Source organism: Callorhinus ursinus, unplaced genomic scaffold (genome assembly GCF_003265705.2).
Source record: "Callorhinus ursinus isolate GAN/ISIS: 27379988/994484 unplaced genomic scaffold, GSC_fseal_2.0 scaffold125, whole genome shotgun sequence".
In the NCBI taxonomy this organism is placed as follows: domain Eukaryota; kingdom Metazoa; phylum Chordata; class Mammalia; order Carnivora; family Otariidae; genus Callorhinus; species Callorhinus ursinus.
This window is the reverse complement of record NW_027397187.1, coordinates 458,562-477,286: the sequence shown is the minus strand read 5'-3', so window position 1 is coordinate 477,286 and position 18,725 is coordinate 458,562. Positions and strand designations below refer to the sequence as shown.

Here is an 18,725-nt window from a genome sequence, read left to right as displayed (position 1 = left end):
TTCTTTCTTTTTTTTTAAGATTTTATTTATTTATTTGACACAGAGAGAGAGAGAGAGAGAGAGAGAGAGAGAGAGAACAGAAGCAGGGGGAGCGGGAGAGGGAGAAGCAGGCTTCCCGCTGAGCAGGGAGCCGTGGGATCATGACCTGAGCTGAAGCAGATGCTTAACGACTGAGCCACCCAGGTGCCTGACACTTACCTTTTTGACATCAAGTTCGAGCTGCAGCTTCATCTTCAAGCCCAGCATAACGGCCTGCCGATCACAAGTGCAGCAGGTTACACCCGGCCTGGTGGGGAACCCCTCTACACCTCCCAGTCACTGAAGGCACAGGTCCAGTGGCCTGGGATCCAGAAGCCTCCAGGCGGACGAGCCAGGCTCCACAGGAGGCGGGGCAGCTGGGAGTGCCCCGGGCAGGTGGGTCTTGCCAGGCTGGGGTGTGGCCTGGATGGGCATCAGGGTGGGTGCTGGGCCCAGGTGGCTCTGGTCGGGGGTTGCCGATGAGTGGACAGAGGACCAAGAAGGGGGCAGACAAGAGGCAGGAGCTCTGTCACCTACCCCCAGACAATGGCACACTGTGCTTTCCCCACACCTGCTCTCACCTGCTGCATACCACCCAGAAGTGTGCCCTCCACCTGCAAGTGCCAGGCATGGCCAGTCATGGTGCTTACAGCCAGGGGCCAGGGCTATGCACCCTGGGGGCCTGCAGGACCATGGCTCTGAGGTGCAGGGGCCTCTGAGCACTTTCCACAAGGCATGCTCTGTGTGCACCCCAAAACAACTAATGAGTGCATAGCTGTCTGTCCAAAAGGGTGGGCTGGCCCCAGGGGGAGTGGTGGGGTCTGTATGTTGGGGGATGCCCCTTTGGTCCACAGAGGAAGAGGCTCTGAACCCAGTTGCGTCCTGGTGAGGCGGGGAGCGCAGCGGTCCTAGGAATGGGGAACTGGGCACGGCCGAGAACCCTGACCCCCACACGGCCCTTGCTCACGGCCGCAGGGACCCTCCTGCGGCTCAGCATAGAGAGCGCCCGGGGCCCTGAGGGCCCGCACGTAGCGCAGGCCCAGCTACTATTAATAATTTCCATACATCGCGCTCCCATTATGAGCAAAAATAACCGGGGGAGCAGCCGGGCGCCCCGCCCCACGCAGCTCACACAAAGGACCAAAATAGAGGCCTGGGAAAGGCTCGCTCAGGCCTCCGGGCCTGGATCGCGCGGGGCGGGGGCGCAGGGCCAGGGGCCTTTCCCTGCGCGGCGCTGACCCGGCGCCTCCACAGCCTGGCCGAGGTCCAGGAGCTCGGCCGCTGCCAGGCCCCGCGGGGGCCCGGGGGAGGGTGCAGAGGGGCAGGGCCTGGGGAGGGGCCAGGGCTGGAGGAGGGAGGACCTTATCGTTTCTGGATGGGAGACCCCCTGAGAAGCCAAGGGAGCACCAGGCCCCCATCCAGGAAGGGCCCCCATCCAGGAAGGGAGACTGGGGTGGTTGAACCGTACTGCTTGTGTCCTGCATCTGCCATGTCCGGTTAGCTTCCTGGCTCCTCCGGGGTCAACACCCGGAGCTGGGGCTTGGTCAGGCCAGGCCACCATTGGGAAGGGGCTGTGGGAGGGATACCTGGGGGCTCGGGACCCTCCCACCTTTCAGACCAGGCCGTGGGCCAGTGACCTGGGGAGAGATGAAGCGGGGGGAGCCAGAAGGCAAGGGGGGGAGGAGGAGGGGGCAGAGAGGCCCCGGGGGGCTGGGCCTCCCCCTCCCCTCACCACCTCTGCTGGGGTATCAGCCTCTACCAGCTGCTACCTCTGCCCCCCTAAGGACAAGACTTCGTCTGTGCTTTAGGCCCCAGCCCTCAGTGGGCTGTGGGGGAGTCTTGGCCCCCACCCACCCAACAACCCCCCTGAATCCTGGGGTGTGGGGTAGTCTGCAATGGTGGCCTGGGTGGAAGGGTGCACGGTGGGCACTGCCCCTCACAGCAGCAGGAGAGGCTCTGCCACAGAGGGCAGCCTGCACCCCAGTCAGCAGCCTCCCCGAGGGTTCTGTCCCTCTGCCTACGGGGACTGCCTCTCCCTTAAGGAGCTACTGAGGCCCAGGGTAGTCCTCAGTGCCAATCCCAGCCCTCAGGGCTCTGGTCAGTCAGTGGTGCCCACTGGCTGAGGGGAGCTGGGGGCTGGTGTGGAGGCACCGGCCGTGCTTGGGGCCAGCCCTACCTACCCCAGGCGGGCAGCTTGGGCCTCAGCACACCCCACCTGGCCACACAATGACTGTCGTAACAGGGGTCAGCATGCTCAGCATGGCCCTTCTCTTCTCCCTGGTCCCTCCAGAGCAACCAGCTTTCCGTCCAGCCAGCACTCAGGGTGACCTCTCTCAGTCCTGCGGCCTGCCTGCGTGGCCAGTGTGCCCAGAGCTGGATGACCACAGGCACCCCTGGGGACAGTTCGGGAGGTGCCTTCATTCGGCACCTATAGCCCAGGGGTGTGGTGGGCAGGAAGGGGGCAGCCAGGGAGGGTGCCCTGGGGGGATGGCTGACAGCAGAACCCTTGGCTTCGCTTCTATCTTGGGTGGGGGGAGCTCCATGTAGTTCGACCCCTGTTATCAGGCCTGGCTTAGGATCTGTCTCTGGTCATTTTTCTGCCTGAGCTTCTGCTGAGGTGACAGCAGACCAAGCTGCCCGCTGCCTGGTCACATGAGGGACCCAGCAGGTGTAGGAAGATCACCTGTCGACTCAGGCATCTGTGATGGGCAGGGAAGGTGGGAGGGGCTCAGACCCCACAAAAGGACATTGCCGAGGAATGGGCCTCCCTGGCACCTCCCTGGCCTTCCTGGCCTCTGCATGGAGGCCACTGAGAAGGGAGGCACTGGGCTGCCCAGCAGCTGGGTCAGAGTGAGGCTGGGGACCCCTCTGGCCAGACAGGTGCCAGAGCTGCTGCCTTTGGGGAGGGGCCGGGTGGCCACCGTGGGAAGACCATCCATGGACCCCCGGGCTACCCACTCTGCTGGGCAGGAGCGCCAGGCAGGTGCCCAGGCAGCCAAGCCCAGACTCAGCAGCTTCAGACCCAGGACCGGCCTGCCTCCCACCTCCACAGCTCAGCTCGGGCCTGGAGCCAAGGGGCCTTCCCCCCCACCCCCCCGAAGCAAAGCTATCTTTTTACCTTGATAAGCTGTTTAAAAAATGTAAATAAAATAACTCAGTAGACAAAAGCGGGCATTCATCCTGCCCGGAGCCAGCCGCCGCCCTCGACATGAAATATCGGCGCACATTAAGTCGTGAGTCCCTGCTAATCCGAGCGGACAGGCCTGAATGCGGTCCCTTTCGCCGGGCGCGGCGGTGGGCACTGGAGCGTGCATTGCCTGCCGGGCCGCCCCGCTTGGGGACAATGGCTTTTCTTCGCAGAAGGGGCCTGTGCGGGACAAGAGCCCCCTTTGTGTTGGGATTCCTGCCTTGGAGCGCGAGGGAGGTGCATTCAGCCGGCCCTAGACACTCTTTGAAAGGCTCGGGTGTAACAGAAGACGCGGAAACACTAGCCCGCCTTCTGCCTCCCGCATTCTTGCAAGCCCAGCCGCTCATTCAGCCTGCGGAGAATGGCCCTGCGCCACAGGAGCGGAGCCCCGGCCACATTGTCGCTGGCTTGGTCACCTTGGTTTCTCAGCACCTTCACCAGCCTCGAGACAAGAGCCTGGGCCGGGGCATGACAGCCACCAACCCAGGGCCCACACTGCCAAGGACCAAGGACTGGCGGTCCAGGCGAGGCCTACCTTGCAGTGAGCCTCCAGGCTGGGATTGGCCCCCCGGGGAAGGAGGCCCCCCGTGGGGTGGGCCTGGGATCCTGCCTCGGTGACCGCCGAGCCCTGAGCCACCACAGGTGTGGGGAGCGGGGTCCATGAGCCCCGCTGTCCCTCGGTGAGGCTCGACTTTGGGCCCGATGAGGCAGTGGGTGGAGGTGAGCCAGGAGCGAGCCTCTGGATACCCCCGGAACACTGGACCTGTGACTCGGTGAGAGCGTGCCCCTGAGCTGGGCGCCCCAGGACCTTTCTGCCGCCTGCCTCCCCACGTGGTGATCGTCACATCTCAGGGCCCAGAGGTGCCGCGGGGACCCCTGTGCCTGCAGCAACCACCCAGAGCCACCCCACACGGAGCCACCCCTCCCTACTCACCACAGACCCCTGTTCCCTTCTGCCTCACGCAGAGCCAAGCCACTCCTGGTGCTGCTGGCCCGCTTCCATCTTCTCTTGGAAAATTCTGGACTTAAGTGAGAGCCAGTGCTACTCACAGCAGAGACTCAACAAACCCACTGAGCCCTCCAGAGCCCCACAAGCTCTAACCCAAAGACTTGTAGCTACTAAACCCACATTTCCACATTTGCCCCTTCTGACCTAGGCCTTCCCAGGACAAGGGAGCCAAATGACCTGCCCCCGGCATGGCCCCAAGTCCAAAAGCATTGCACACACTGGAGAACTCTGCCGTCATGACCAGTAATCTGTGCCCTACACTGAACTTTTGCAAACAAACATGGGCATCATTTCCGAGGGGCTGGTCCTGGGGACCACTTGACCCTCACAGGGGCACCCCCACTGGCCGGACCTGATCCAAGTGAGGCACCAAATAGCAGGAGTTGGGTCACCCCAAGTGAGGCCCCCTCACTCCAGGGCAGGGCCTCATGATGGGTCCAGGGAGGTGGCAGGCATAGCATTCAGGGCTATGGAGGGGCTATTCCTGTAGGCCAGACCCTGCTGTTGGAACAGGAGCAAAGTAGCCAGTCCCCAGGCCTGGTGTGGGTGTGACTGCAGGGCCCCCCATGAGGACACAAGGGGATGGTGGTGTCCTCAGCCAGCAGCAGCTAGAAGCAGCTGGGCCCAGAGGGAACTGGGCTGCTCATCCCCAGGCCATGCCAACACAGAGGCCTAGTGACCTTGTGAGTGAGTGGGCCTGGGCAGAGGCAGAAGGAGGGAGAAGGGGACCTCCAACTCCATAGGGTCATGAGGGAGCTCCCTGGCAAAAGCTCCCCTGGCCTGGGAGGCTCTGGGCTGGGAGGGCTTGGAGGTCCAGCTGTCTGATCTAGGCCCGAGGGGTGGCAGCTGTGGGCAGAGGGACCTCCACACCCCTGACTCTCTTAGCCCCCCACAAGTGTTTCGGGGAACTGATGAATGAGTTTGGACAGCAGCATCTCAGGTGAGCGGCTCGGCCACAGGGCTTCCAGGCCAGAGCCAGCGTGTCCTTGGGCCTCTGACCCCACCTGAGGACCCAGTGGGCACCTCAAGAGGAAGGACCCCAGGTCCTGGGGTGGGGGCTGCTCGCATGACTCTTTTTCAGCTTGGTGAGTATGAGAGTCTCCCAGGACCCCAACATCTGGCACAGCCCTGAGCTGGGCCCCTGGGGTGGCTGGTCCCTGAAGCCCTCTGCACCAGACCTGAAGCCCCCCACCCCTGGGGAGCCCCCCACAGTGGAGGGACAGGGAGGACACTGCCAGGGTGGACACTGTGAGCCCCCTCAGCCCAGCCCTTGCCTGACCCCCCATGCAGACCCGGCCCACGGCCCAAGAATCAGAAGGTGTGTCCCCGAGCCCCTCCCTCCCAGCCCTGACCCACGACCCACGTGGGGGTCACACTCACTTCTTTGAACTTGCCTTCCTGGTGAAGCTGGTGGATGTGAGTCAGCAGGGGCTCTGGTCGGCATCCTGCAGCTGGAGGATGCTGACCAGCGGCTCCACGAGACTAGGGGGGCTCTCAGCGAGGACCCTGACCACATGGGCCTGCAGCTGCTTCAGCCTCAAACTGCACTGGGAGACCAGAGAGCCAGCCTCAGCTGGGGCCTGGGGGGCGGGGGCTGCAGCTGGGGTCATGGTACCAGGGCAGACCTGGCCGAGGAGTCCTGTGCCCATGGTGGACATGCCTGGCGGGCAAGGCCTAGAGGGCAGACGCACAGGTGAGGGAGATGTGTGGTTGTGGGGAGGCCGAGGGTCAAGCCCACAGACCGAGGAGCACAGTCAATGCTGAGGCGCCAGTCCCCGCCCAGCCAGGGCTACAGAGGCCAGCTCGGGCAGGCGTGGAGCCCACGGTGCTGGGAGGGACACAGCCGGTGGGGCTGGGGCCAGGGCGGCGAACCCCCACTGGGCCTCCCCTGGGGCTGTGGAGACAGAACCGCACCGTCGTTCTGTCATGCTCGAATCCTCCAGCAAAGCCTCCCGCACCTGTGCGTCCAGAGTGCGGTCAGCTCAGAGAGGGAGCTGGGGCTAGTCAGCGCTGTCCTCCCCCAGACCAGGCTCTGGTCTGGTCTGACCCGCCGTGCCCTGCATCCCGGGCGGCAGCCGCTGTCCACAGTCGTGGTCCCGTGAAGATGGGGGGCTCGTCCCCAAGGCTGACCAAGGGCAGGAGCCCTCGGATGGGCTCCAGTCATTGTGCCTCGCCCCACAACCTGTGTGGCGCCCAGGACACGCGCGGTCCTTCAGACGCAGTGATGTGGTCGCGGGGCCCAGCAAGCAACGAGAAACAGAAAAAAGAGGGAAAACCGCCTCTGATTGACTTTTCCACCTCTTGCACTACAGAGGATTTGGAAACGGGTGCGAGCGAAAAGGAGAAAGACCCCTACCTGGAGGGAGTGGGGTGTCGTCCGAGTGCCACTCCCCGTGTGTGGCCGGCCCTGGCTGCCCTCTGCCTGACTCTGCTGTTCCCCGAAACACCCTGCAGTTACGGACCCGCTTGGAGCCCCAGACACTCTTCCCTCAGGGCAGAGCTGCAGGGTCTGGGCTGTGAGCTCAGGACACAGACACCCTGACGCCCAAGGCCACCCTGTGGGGAGCGAGGGGAGCACCCCGAGCCTCCGACACTGTGAGGCTGCCACCCCCTGGGACAGGCGGGCAGGGCCACACAGGTGTCTCAGGGGCCACCGGGCCGCTGTCCCATCTCCACCAGCTGCCCCGCGCCTTCCAGGAACGTGTGAAAAGACACCTGAGGCTGAACGACCACCACCTTCTTGCTCGTGAAAGGAAAGATCTAGAAAGAGGCTGCTCTCGTCTGGTCCTGACGTGTGCATGTACAGTTCCCATTCAGGGCTCCGAAGAGCAGCTCTGAGACGCTCACCGAGCAGAGTGCGGAGCCCGCATGGCTGGGACCTGCAGCTCCTACATACCGGCCAGCCAGCCCTTCCCCTTGGAAGGTGAGCTCAGGTAAACACCTGTCTCCTTTCTCCCCTGGGCAGCCCCCACCTGCCCGGCCCCCGGCCATCAGCCGGGCAGAGGGTGTGCACCCAGCCATGGCCCAGGGCAGGGGGCTGGAAGGAGGAATCCCGCCCAAGAGAGACCCTCCAGCCCTGGGCTGAGTGCCCACTGACCAGCGGCCACGGAGAACGAAGGCTTTTCCAAAAGAGCCACCATCCTTCCTGTGATGGGGTGATGGGAGGCCAGGTCTGGCTGCACTGCCAGACAGAAGGATGCCCAAGAGGGCCCCAGGAGGCCACACAGACCCCTTCTCAGCAGGATGGCCCCTGGAGCCCCCAGATCCACCCCATGGTCAACTGTGGGGCCAGCTCCTTCCACTGGGGTCGTCCAGCTGCCCTTCACGGTGGGAACCTTCTGTGGTGGCCAGCAGAAGGGGAGCGAGTGGGCATGTCCTTCTGAGATGGCCACTGCCCATTGCTGGTGCAGCGGCAGCTGGGGGCTGGCTCTGTCCCCTCCCATGAGAAGGCTCAGAAGAGCAGCTGAAGGGACCAGTAGTGCAGCTGGAGGGCTGTCAGCTTCCGGGGGCCCCCAGGAAGCTGGACAGTCGTGCAGGGGGCTTGCCTGACCTACCCAACACAGCCAAGCCTCCCCCGCTCCCGCCGCTGGGAGTCTCTCAGCCCATGGCTTGGAGTGGGGCTTGAAGCAGAGATGGCCCTGCACCATCCCTGGGACCGCCATGGAGGCGACGCTCACCTGGCCCAGGTGCCAAGGTAGGTGCAGCCCTGAAGAAGCCAAGGCCCCACGGGGTCCGCAGGCCTTGCGGATGGCAGCTTCACCACTGAGGGCCAGGCAGGTCCTTGCTCTGCTCTGGCATCTTCCCTGGAGAGAGGGGGCCTTCCAGCAGCCCCCAGGGACCTCCCCAGGGTTCTGCTGACCAAACCTGGGTCACACGCTACCCCCTGCCAGTGACTAAGCAACAGCGGAGGGGAAGTCAGCAGGGAGGCGCAGACCCCCTCTGCTGTTGGCCCCATGGCCCTTCCCACGTCTCTGCCCTGAGAGCAGCCTGGGGCCGGCCTGGGCCAGAACTCTCTCCTTGGAAAGCATTGCTCAGGTCTGGAGCTCGGAGAGTCACCCGCGTCCTGTCTGCGTGCCCTCCCCCATACAGATGCCTCTGCTGAGCTCAGCAGCCCCCAGCAGCCCCCAGGCCAGGGGGTCCATCCACAGAGCCGTGGGCAGGAAGCACGGTGCAGAACCGGGACATGGGCCTCGGTCCTTGCATCACTGTGTTGACGATGCTTCCCCAGGACACGCAGAGCAAACGTCTACTTAGTCTGAACCTAATTTTAAAACCACCATACTTGAGCAAGTTGGCATGCTCACCAAACGTGAAATGCACTTTCCCCTCAAACGTGTGTGGGAACTCAGAGAGCAAGTCTCCCTCTACAAACACCCGGGAAAGGAGGGGGGTCTGTGAGAAAGGAGGCCTCCGAGGGCCCAGGGCTACCATCGGCGCCCTCCCGCACCTGGGCTGGGGTATCACGTGCCTCCGCATCTGCTGGTGGGTCCTGGCGACACCCTCGCGGGAGGAGAAGCACCATTGCTCTGTGACCGCTCGGCAGGCACGCGGGGGGCCGCCACCGGTGGGAAAGAGCTTCACTAATAGGCGCTCGGTGAGAACCCACAGAACACACAGGACGATGCACCTTGAGTGATGACCACAACAGCACAGAGGAAAAGTGCTGAGACAGGACTCTGGTCTGGGAAGCAGACGAGAAACACTCCTAAATGGTGGCGGAAGAAAAATTCAGGGAAGAACGCAAGGGGCCCCGAGGGGTAGCGTCTGCTTCTCCTGCCACAGGGTGGACCTCTCACACGATCCAGCACCCACGGGCCACCTGCCGCCCCTCGTCCTCGAAGGCTTCAGTCCAGGCCCCACGGCCCCCTCTCCGGTGCCAATCCACTCCTCAGCTTTTGGTGGTCCCGGTGTCTACACCGACAATCCCTTGGACCCCGGCTCCGGAACCCTGGCTGCCGCCCCCTCCCTCCTGCCCTCTGCCCGCTCCTCCAGCCCCCCTCTGCCATCCACTGGGGCCCGTGTCTTGTCACCCCCAGCTCACACTCCAGAGGTGAGCTTGCTGCCCCACAGAGCCCGCCCCACCCTGGACCTCATGGACTCGGTGCTGCCGAAGTCACCCCCGTGGGCTTGGGCCAGAGCCCCACGGACCTGTCCTCAGCCGGGCGGGGGCCTGCCCGAGAGAGCCAGTGTTTCAGACGAGCTCCCGGGGTTTGCCCCGTGGGCCCCGCCTTGGGGAACACCGTCCTTCCCGTTTGCTCACCTCTCCTGTGCCCATCATCTCTCCCATTGTCCCCACCCAGGGGGCTCCAAGGACACCCCAAACCCACTGCCCGTCTCTGCCCCAGGCCCCACAGCACACCAGCCCGCCTCCCCCACCTGCAGCCTCTGTCCTGGCCACTCACATGCCCCACCGCCTAGTGGCTCCTGCGGGGACCCTCCGCCCCTGGGGTATCACCAGGGTCCGACCTCAGACACTGAGCGGCACGGTGCTTGCCCACCCACCCCGGACCAGTTCTGGCAAGTGAACCCAGGGGAGACAGCACGTGTCCCTCCGGGCAGAAGCTTGGCTCCCAGGTGGAGAACACAGCTGCCCAGGTCACTCACAAGACGCACACAGGCCTCTCTAGCACCAAAAAGGAGAACACACGGACGTGCTCCTTCATAGACAGAAACAAGTCACGAAAGAGCTCAAAACAACCCCGCATGTGCTTGGAAATTGGTAACACATCAGTCTAAGGAGACGCCCTAATGAGGATTGAGAAGACGGGTGACAGAGCCCTACCTCTGGAGACCTGTGATGGAGGGACCGTAGCGGGGGATGCACACCTGTCAGTGAGCACCTGGGAAAGAAGAGAGACCGTGGCGGGGCCAGCACCAGCCATGGGACAGCGCTGAGCCAAGGGACTGTCCTCGACCCCCACATCTGAGAGTCTTGAGAACCGCAGGGGACCGCAGGCTGGCAGCCATGATGACATGGGTGAGGTGGAAGCTTCCTAGGGCAAGAAACTAGAAGCGGAAAGCCCCCCAGAAACGGTCCCCCTACCCGGGCTCAAGCCCACCCGGGCAGGACGGTCTGTGTTCTTCCAGACCCTCCAGGAACGAGGAATTCTGGTCTTCAACCAACGGTTCCAGAGAATGGTAACAGAAGAAACACTTTCAACCCAATTTATGAGGTTAGTTCACCTCGACGCCGGGAACAGAGACAAAAGCTCACAAACACCACACACACACTATGACCGGGGGAGGTGCATCCCACACACGCAGGGCAGCCTGAGCTGGAGAATCTGTGAAGCCAGTACACCAAATAACATGGTCAGGCTGCCTCTGTATTAACTCAAAGCCACGGGATACAAAAATTAAAAAGAGCTTTTGGCTTTTGCCAAAACTTTGGCCTATCCAGCTGATGGCTAGAACTGCTCAGAGCCTCAGCGCAGGCAGTCGAGAGAAGGGTGACAGCCACCTCAGCTCAGGTGTGCGTGGAGCCCAGGCCTGTCGCCCACACACACAGGTGGTGACCCCAGAAGTCTGGCTGATCTGTTAGCCAGGCGCTGGTCCCCCCGCGCCACAAAGCCAGCCGTGGGCCTGGCAGGAGCGCCCTCAGCCTCCATAGCTCATGGACACCCCTCCTCCACAAGCCCACAGCCCCTTCGCGGAGGGCACCTGCGCTGGACGCCTGCCCCAGTGAGCTTGGTCCGGGTCTGGGCACTCTGCCCACCCTCAGCTGGGAGCAGGAGGCAAGACACGAGACATGGGCCTTATCCCTCCAGCCACGCATGGGCCCTGCAGCCTTCACCACGGCGACTTGCACGTCCTCCCCGGGAACCAGGGCCACCTACCCTTCTGCTGCTTCCGGGAGCAAAGTGCAGGGCAGGGGTGCCCACGGGTCAGGCAGTACCTTCACCACCCGCACGGGCAAAGCCACCCTCCAGGCCCAGGCCACACGTATCTCCCAGTGGCCAGACAGCCTGTCCCTGGGGCAGGAGGCCATGAGCAAAGCCAGTGAGAACTGATGAGCACTCGGGCCCCATGCGGCACACAGGCGCTCATGGCCCACTGGGTCCCCTGTGCTGTGCAGAAGCTGGGTGGTGGCCACAGGCCCTTGCCTCCTGGTCTCAGCCTCAGGGGCCTGTGTCTACCAGTGTCCAGTGGGTGTCAGCCCAGGGCTCCAGCCCCCATGCGTCTGCCAGAACTTTCAGACAGGGTGGCCCACTGAGGCCAGAGGAGGGGGCCCACACCCACATGCTCACTCACCTGCCGCAGCTCCCGCGTGGACCACAGCATCTGCAGGGCCTGCAGGAACAGGAGCAGGTCCTGGCCTGGGGGGACAACACGGGGCTATGCAGAGCCCACCAACCCCACCCTGACCAACGCCTGGGGGCTCCCCACAGATGCCACCCGGTGTCCATGGACTCTTGTGCCCTCTCTGGCCAGAGCACCCCCTGCCCCTTCCCTGGGACCTGTGGCCTGGCCATCCGCAGTGCTCCCTGGGACGGGCTTCTGTCCACAGCTTGGGGGAAGCCCAGGCCTCATGTTCCAGGGGTGGTGAGCGGCAGGTCTCAGAGCCGCCACACCGTGTGAGCGGGAAAGGGGCAGCGGACGCCAGGGCCAAGCCTGCAGCCCTGACCGTCACGCCCTCCGTGTCACGTCACAGCCCACCCCCACCCACGGCCCACCAAGTCTGGCCTCCAGCCCCTGGCGAGGCCCCAGAGTGGTCCCGGCTTCTGCCTCCCGATCCCCACTCTCCTGGCCCCTGCTGCACCCCCCACAGGCTGGCCGCTCCCTAAAGCGTCCCCCCCCCATAGCCCTGGTCCTCTCTTGCTTGCCCAAGTCCCCAGCCCCACTGCGGGTCAGGATGGGGACCCCACTGGGACACCAGGCCCAGGGGAAGTTGGGGTCATCCTCATGCTGGAAAAGGAACTGTGCCCTCAGACCAGGTTTAAGGTCAATGCCCGGGAAGGTGGGCTGGCCTGCTCTCCACTTTGGGAAAGAAAGCGGTCTCTGAGTCACCCACAGCCACCAGCGCCCCCTGGCTGCCTCAGGAGGGCCCGCCCCACCCCTGCGGCCACCTGCCCCCCGCCCTCAGGGCAGGACCACCCTGCTAGGCCCTTCCAGGATCCCCCCTGCCTCACTGCACCACCCCCAGGGCTGTAGAAGCCCCTCTTCACTAAGCAAGTCCTGCTGCAAATGCCAGGCCGCTGTCCGACCCTAGGCCTTCACAGCCCCACGAGGACATTACAGAGCCCAGCGCGGAGGCCAGGTGACATCAGGGGCCATGGGGCTCAGAGCCTGTATCCAGCCGTGGGCCGGGAGGTGGAGGAAGCCCTGCATTTACTCAGGACCCCGGCCATGCCCCTCACATGGTGGTGGTCAGAGGCAGGACCTGAGCACACACGTTGGGGGAGGGGAGGTCACCAACAGATGCCCTAGGTCAAATCGGGGCTCACCCAAGGGACTTCACCTGCAAATCTACCCAAGAATTGAGGGGACAACAGCAACCCCCTGGGCTCCCACGGAAGACCAGACTCAGGGAAAGGTGGGGACACCTGGACCAAAGCCTGGAGGGCCGGCCGTCCCCCTGAGGACACAGACTCAGGGACCCAGACAGACAGCAGCGGGTGGATGGACCACCGCACGGGAGGGGGCGTGACACGCTGGGTGCATTCCAGAAGCAAGGCTCGTTGACGGGAAGGGCGTCTACCACTGCGCTTTGAGGAATAAAGGGGAAATCATATGCGCCTCTCAGGAGATGCAGAATGAGCATTTCATAACCGCAATTTCTATTCATGATTTAAGAAACAACCCAGCGAAGTGGGAGTAGAGGCAACTTCATCGCCCAGAAAAAAGATGTTTGTAAGGAACACCCTCGGCAGACACAGGACTTAATGCTGAAGACAGCACCTGGGGGCCAGGCCAGCAGGACAGCCCTGACTGCACGGTCAACTTCGGGTGCCGGCGTGTCAGGAGGGGGCCGTGATGCGTGCACGCTGCAGGGACGCGGGTGGTGGGGACACGGGAAATCCTGTGCCTCCGGATTCTGCTGTCAACCTAAAACCGCTCTAGAAAATACAAGTCTTTAAAAATTAAAACAGGGGCGCCTGGGCGGCTCCGTCGGTTAAGCGTCTGCCTTCGGCTCAGGTCATGATCTCCGGGTCCTGGGATGGAGCCCCGCGTCGGGCTCCCTGCTCGGCGGGGAGCCTGCTTCTCCCTCTCCGTCTCTCCCGCTGCTTGTGCTCCCTCTCTCGCTGTCAAATAAATAAAATCTTTAAAAAAAATTAAAACATTACTGTTCACTGAAAACATAATTTTGTGGAAAGTCATAAAGAATCTAAAGAGAAGGTATTAGGGGCACTTGGATGGTTCAGTTGATTTCAGCTCAGGTCATGGTCTTGGGGTCGCAAGAACGAGCCCTGAGTTGAGCTCCATGCTCAGCACGGAGCCTGCTTGAGATTCTGTCTCTCCCTCTCTGCCCCCACCCAATGAAAGAAAGAAGAGAAAGAAAAGAAAGAAAGAAAGAAAAGAAAGAAAAGAAAGAAAAGAAAGAAAGAAAGAAAGAAAGAGAAATAAAGAAAGAAAAAGGTATTAGGATTACTTAGCAGGCTGCTTGTAGCTTGGACACTCAACACAAGGCCAATACTAAAAACCCATTATTTCCATATAAACAAGTAACAAACAGAAATGAACATTAAAAACAAAACAGCACAAAAAAATTCAAATATCTTTGGATAAATCTAACAAAAGAAATTCATGCAAAAAAACCCATAAAATATTGAGAAAAAATTTAAAAGACCTAATGAAGGAAGGGCCATCCCATACAATAAAAAAGAAAAGTTGCTGCTTGTCCCACAATTAGTAGACGCCATACTGTTCCAACCCCAGCGGCGGGGCTGGGAGGGTATGCATGTGTGTCCACCTGTCTTAACAATATGCCCAAAATCACAGTGGAGCAAGACTACCCCACCCAGCGCCAAGCACCACCCTAGCACCACCCTAGCTAAGGCTGAGCGGCACCAGCATGGAGAGGGCAGCCACGGACCCGTGCAAAGACCCGGAGCCAGAGCTGGGCACGCGTGGGACCCTGATGCATGACCAGGGCGGCCCCGGAGCCCAGGAACTCTGTGTCCCTATTGAGGATGCTGGAGCATCACTGGCCTCACACCTACAACCCCTCACCCCCCCCACCCCCAGAAGATCTAAACATGGAAGACAGATAAATAGAGCCTCTGGGAGAATATTTTGATGACCTTGGGGCAGAGAGGTCTCCCAAAAAATACAACTATGGACAAGATTCCCACTAATCAAAAGGATCCTGCAGGAACCTGGCAGGGCAGGTCCTGGCCCCGCCTCACCTAGAGCCATCCAGCTGTCTAAGGGGACAGCCCTGCTTTCAGCTGCTTCCTTGGCGCGGCCAAGACCTGGGCCCCACCCGACAGTTCCGCCCTGGTCGTGCCCCTGACCCAGCCCCCACAGCTGGGCGCTGCACATGGCGGAGAGCCGGCCATCTGTCCCTCCTGGGCAGTGACCACATCGGCCTTGTTCGAGGCTGTGGTCCAGGCCCTGGTGGGTGCTCCACAGTGAGCTGGGGACGGTGCCAGGGCCCGGTGTGCACACACATGGTCACCAGCCCAGTAGCCTCGGGCAGACCCCTGGAAGCCCCAGGTGCAGCAGGAGGGGACCTGAGGCAGGTCTGAGTGGGGTGGGGCATGGCAAGGACATGGCCCGGTGGGTAGTGAGGTGTGGGTGGGGTGCAGGCGGTGGGGCAGGGAGGTCCCCTAGGCTGAGGGGGGCTCCCAGGCTGACACCCATCCAAAGACACAGAAAGGAGGGCGTTGGGAGGTGTTTGTCTGAAGGAACAGATAAGCAAACTAAATGTCGCTTTGCAGAGCCCAGGGCAGGGACCTGGAGGGCCTGGAGGGCCTGGGTCCCTGCTGCCCTGACTTAGGGGGCAGGAGGCTGGGCCTAGGAGGGCAGGTGGGAGCCTGGTGCCAAGGGGTCTCTGTCCACAGGATGGAAATCAGCCATGCCCGCCGCCTGGCATGGCCCCCACGTCCCCATCCCAGGCCTGGAGCTGCGCCAGGCCCAAGTTCACAGCTAACCCGCCCTGACGACGTGGACCTGCAGGCAGAGGGCCAGACAGCAGGTCGGGGGCCTGAGACAGATGGCCTCTGGCCTGTGCCTGACCCCTGACCCCATCCCTGGACCACGCGGCGGGGGGGCGGGGGGGAGGCTCTGTGCAGGGAGGCACTGAGAAGCAACTCATTTCAGGAGTCAAACCTCCACACCCACAGCCGGGGCTGTTCCTCTCTGTCCAGCGTGCGGGCCTCACGGCTGTCCCCGCCAACAGCCCTCCCGCACACGCACCAGGGAGCCTCAGGCTCCAGCCGCACCAGGAGGTACGGGGGTGGCTCACCCTCTGCCCCGTCCCCCCGCTTCCCCGGTGCCCGCTGGACACTGAGAGCTGCGAGCTGCCCAGCGGCGCCCCTGAGGTCGCTGACAGGAGGAAGAGAAATGCAGGGCCAGGGAGGGGCAGGACAGAGAGACAGCCCTTCATCCAAAACGCCACCGAGCTAACTCAGTGCCTTCACTTTAAGAAACAGATGGGTTCTAGAAAACAGCTCAGTGGCCACGTGAACACGACGGCCTGCTATTTCCTGTCATGAAGCTGGGTGAGACAGAAATAAAACGGGCGCTTTCTACGGGGGGAGTAGGAGCAGAGAAGTCTCAGAAACCGTGGCCGGGCGTGGCTGAGCTGGGTGGTGCTCACTGGGCCTCCCCACGCCCCGTGGTCTCTGTGAAGCTCCCTCTCCTGGGCCACCAGCCGTCCTCCGAGACCCAGGTCAGGACCCGCAGAGGCTCCCGCGGTTGGTCTGGGATCCCACTCGGCACCAGCGGGAGGCAGTGCTGGACGCACTGAACCCCGGCTGCCCCGGCCAGACCCGCCCGCTCTGCAGGTCACCCCAGTGTCCACCTCTGCCCCCGGGGCGGCTGTCCTGACCCTGCCCGTCCTTGGGCAGCTGCAGAGCGCAGGCATCCAGCCTGGCTGTCGGCCTGAGCAAGGGCTGCGGCACCAGCCCCGTCGCATCCGCAGACCTGGCTGCAGTGTCCCGAAGGCCACCAGTCTCCAGCCCTGCCCTCCGCACCGCCTGGCGCAGGAACCCATCCCCTCTGCGGTGATGTCCACGTGAGCTGTGGCGGTCGGTGATGTCCTGCCTCCCAGGACGGGGGCACGCGGTTCCTCGGCAAAGGTGGGGGCCGTCACTCTCCAGCCCACTTGTCTGCCCCACTCGGTCCCTGGTCCCAGGTTTCACCCTCGTTTGGGTGGCGCTGGGACAGGACCGGGGGCGCTCAACCCTTCCCGAGCGGGACACGTGAGGACCGAAGAGAAAGGGCATCCCTCAAAGCCCCCGTGTCCAAACCCTCCTGCTGGAAACCCCTCAGAGGCCTCCCAACAGCACCGAAAGCCAACAGGCAGGGCAAGGTCTCCCATGGTGGCTGCCCCCCTCCGGGAAGCGGGATGAGAAGGCCTTGCTGTCCTGCTTCCTCCAACAAATCATGAGCTTCCAAGACAGGACACCCCCAGCCCTGGCCTCAGCACAGGCGCCCCGAAGCATCAGGCTAGCACTGGGCCGGCTGTGGGGAGTCATGACGAGACGGGACGTCCGCACAGAGGTGAGCTCCTGCTGTTGGCGACATCAGCACGCACCTGAGGATCCGGGTGAAGCACCTGGAGAGTTCCTCCAGCAACCGGGATCCACTTAGGTGAACACACCCCATTAACACACAGAAACCACCAGATTTCAAGGGCAAGTTAGACAATCTGCTGGAAGAAAGGATCCTACTAACAACAGGAATTAAAAAAAATGAAACACTTAGGTGTTTAAAAAAATGTGGAATAAACAATGTGGAAGATCTATTTTTTTCATCTAAGAACAAAAGAACAAACAGGAAGGCAAACCCTGTCCTTGAGGGTTGTTCCGGTTTTTACCCCAAACATGCACTGTCGTTTGTTAGGGTCACGGTCCTGCAGGTCAGGGGCGGGGCACGGCTGGCACCTGGGCTCAGGGAAGGGTCACGGTGACTCATCAGAATTAGCCACCAAGGCCAAGCCACGCTCAAGGGCGGGAAGCAGAGCCCACCTTGGTGGGAGGGTGTCAGGGGGCTGCAGGTGTGCCTACACCATCGATGAGCCGTCAGGCACCCGCGGGGCCAACCGCCAGGGTAACACAATTCAGTAAGAATACAGGATTTCTGTGGAACCAAACAAGCCCATTCTGATGTCGAAAGAAAGAAAGAGAGAGAAAAGAAAACAAAAACAGAAACAAAAAGCAGCGAGGGTTGTTAGTCCCGCCAGAGAGTGAATCACCATAAAACCGTGGTCACTAGAACAGTGTGCTGTGGCTCACGAGTGGACAAAGACCAGAGCAGAAAGCTGGGGACAAACCCAAAGACACAGGGGAACCAGCATGTGGTCGCTGGGGGGAAGTGGACAGTTCACCGAGTGCGGTTGGGACACCCGAATGTCTTCTAGAAATAGAAGCGAGTCGGGCCCATCCCTCCTATCTCACAGCAGAATAAATCCCATCTGGATCCCAGACTAAACGTGATCAAGGCTGACCCCTCACAGCTCTGTCCCGGGCAGGTTTGCGTTCGGCACTCACAAATGGAGGGGAGCACTGGCTTACGACCGTTTCTCTCAGACAAGGAAACACAGAGAGGTTAAGTAACGTTTCCACAGTCACACAGCAAGGAAAGTGTGTGTGTGCCACCTGGGTTCATGGCCTCTCTCATGTCACAGCCCCAGGGGCCAGGGGAGACCCTCACCCCAACGCTTGATGCCGGGAGTGGCCAGCCTTGCAGTGCTGACTGCATGCCCCGGGAGGGCCCCGTGTTTCGGGGGTCCGAGGGAGGGAAATGGGCTTCCTGGAGCTGTGGCACTTGTCCCTTCCTCTGTGCTGGGAAGTAACTTCTGAACCCCCAAGGACGGGGACTCCAGCGCTGCCTGAAAACCCCAGCCACCCAACTTCTGATTCCGCTCCATCTGCTCCTACAAAGGCCACGTTTTCTTGGGGAAACAATCTTTGAGCCCAGTTGATGTTTCAGTTGGAGAATGTTTTCTTGGCCCCAGGGCAGCAGAGGTCTGGAGAAAAAGGCCACTGTCCTCACTGGTCCATCTTTCCCCTCATGGTGCCTCAACACCAGCCGCAGAACCGGCCAGAGGAACCACGTGGATGCCCTCCGGCCTCAGGGCTATCACTCTCCCAGGGACCACAGAAGAGGAAGGTCCTCAGTGGCAAAACCAGCAGAGGGGCCAGAAGCGTCCTGGAGGTGCTCAGCCAGACCCCGGGGAGAGACAGATGCCCTGGCCTGAGGCCGCCCATGGAGGCCTTCCTAAGGCCTCATCAGCAGAGCTGGACGGCAGCACAGGCCCAGACCCAGCCACACCAGGCCAGACGAGGCTGTGTCTGATCGGGGGGGGGGCTGTGTCTGATAGGGGGGCTGTGTCTGATCCGGGGG

General features: G+C 62.1%; 1 protein-coding gene across 1 annotated transcript in view; it reads right to left on the bottom strand.

Moving 5' to 3' along the window:
- The window catches only part of EXD3 (exonuclease 3'-5' domain containing 3), a 76,984-nt gene that overhangs the window by 40,490 nt on the left and 17,769 nt on the right, over window positions 1–18,725 (bottom strand). The window contains 6 exon segments of the mRNA XM_073890031.1: window positions 199–252; window positions 5,595–5,644; window positions 5,647–5,963; window positions 8,796–8,895; window positions 9,997–10,054; window positions 11,466–11,530. Coding sequence (XP_073746132.1) covers window positions 199–252; window positions 5,595–5,644; window positions 5,647–5,963; window positions 8,796–8,895; window positions 9,997–10,054; window positions 11,466–11,530 — 644 coding nt within the window.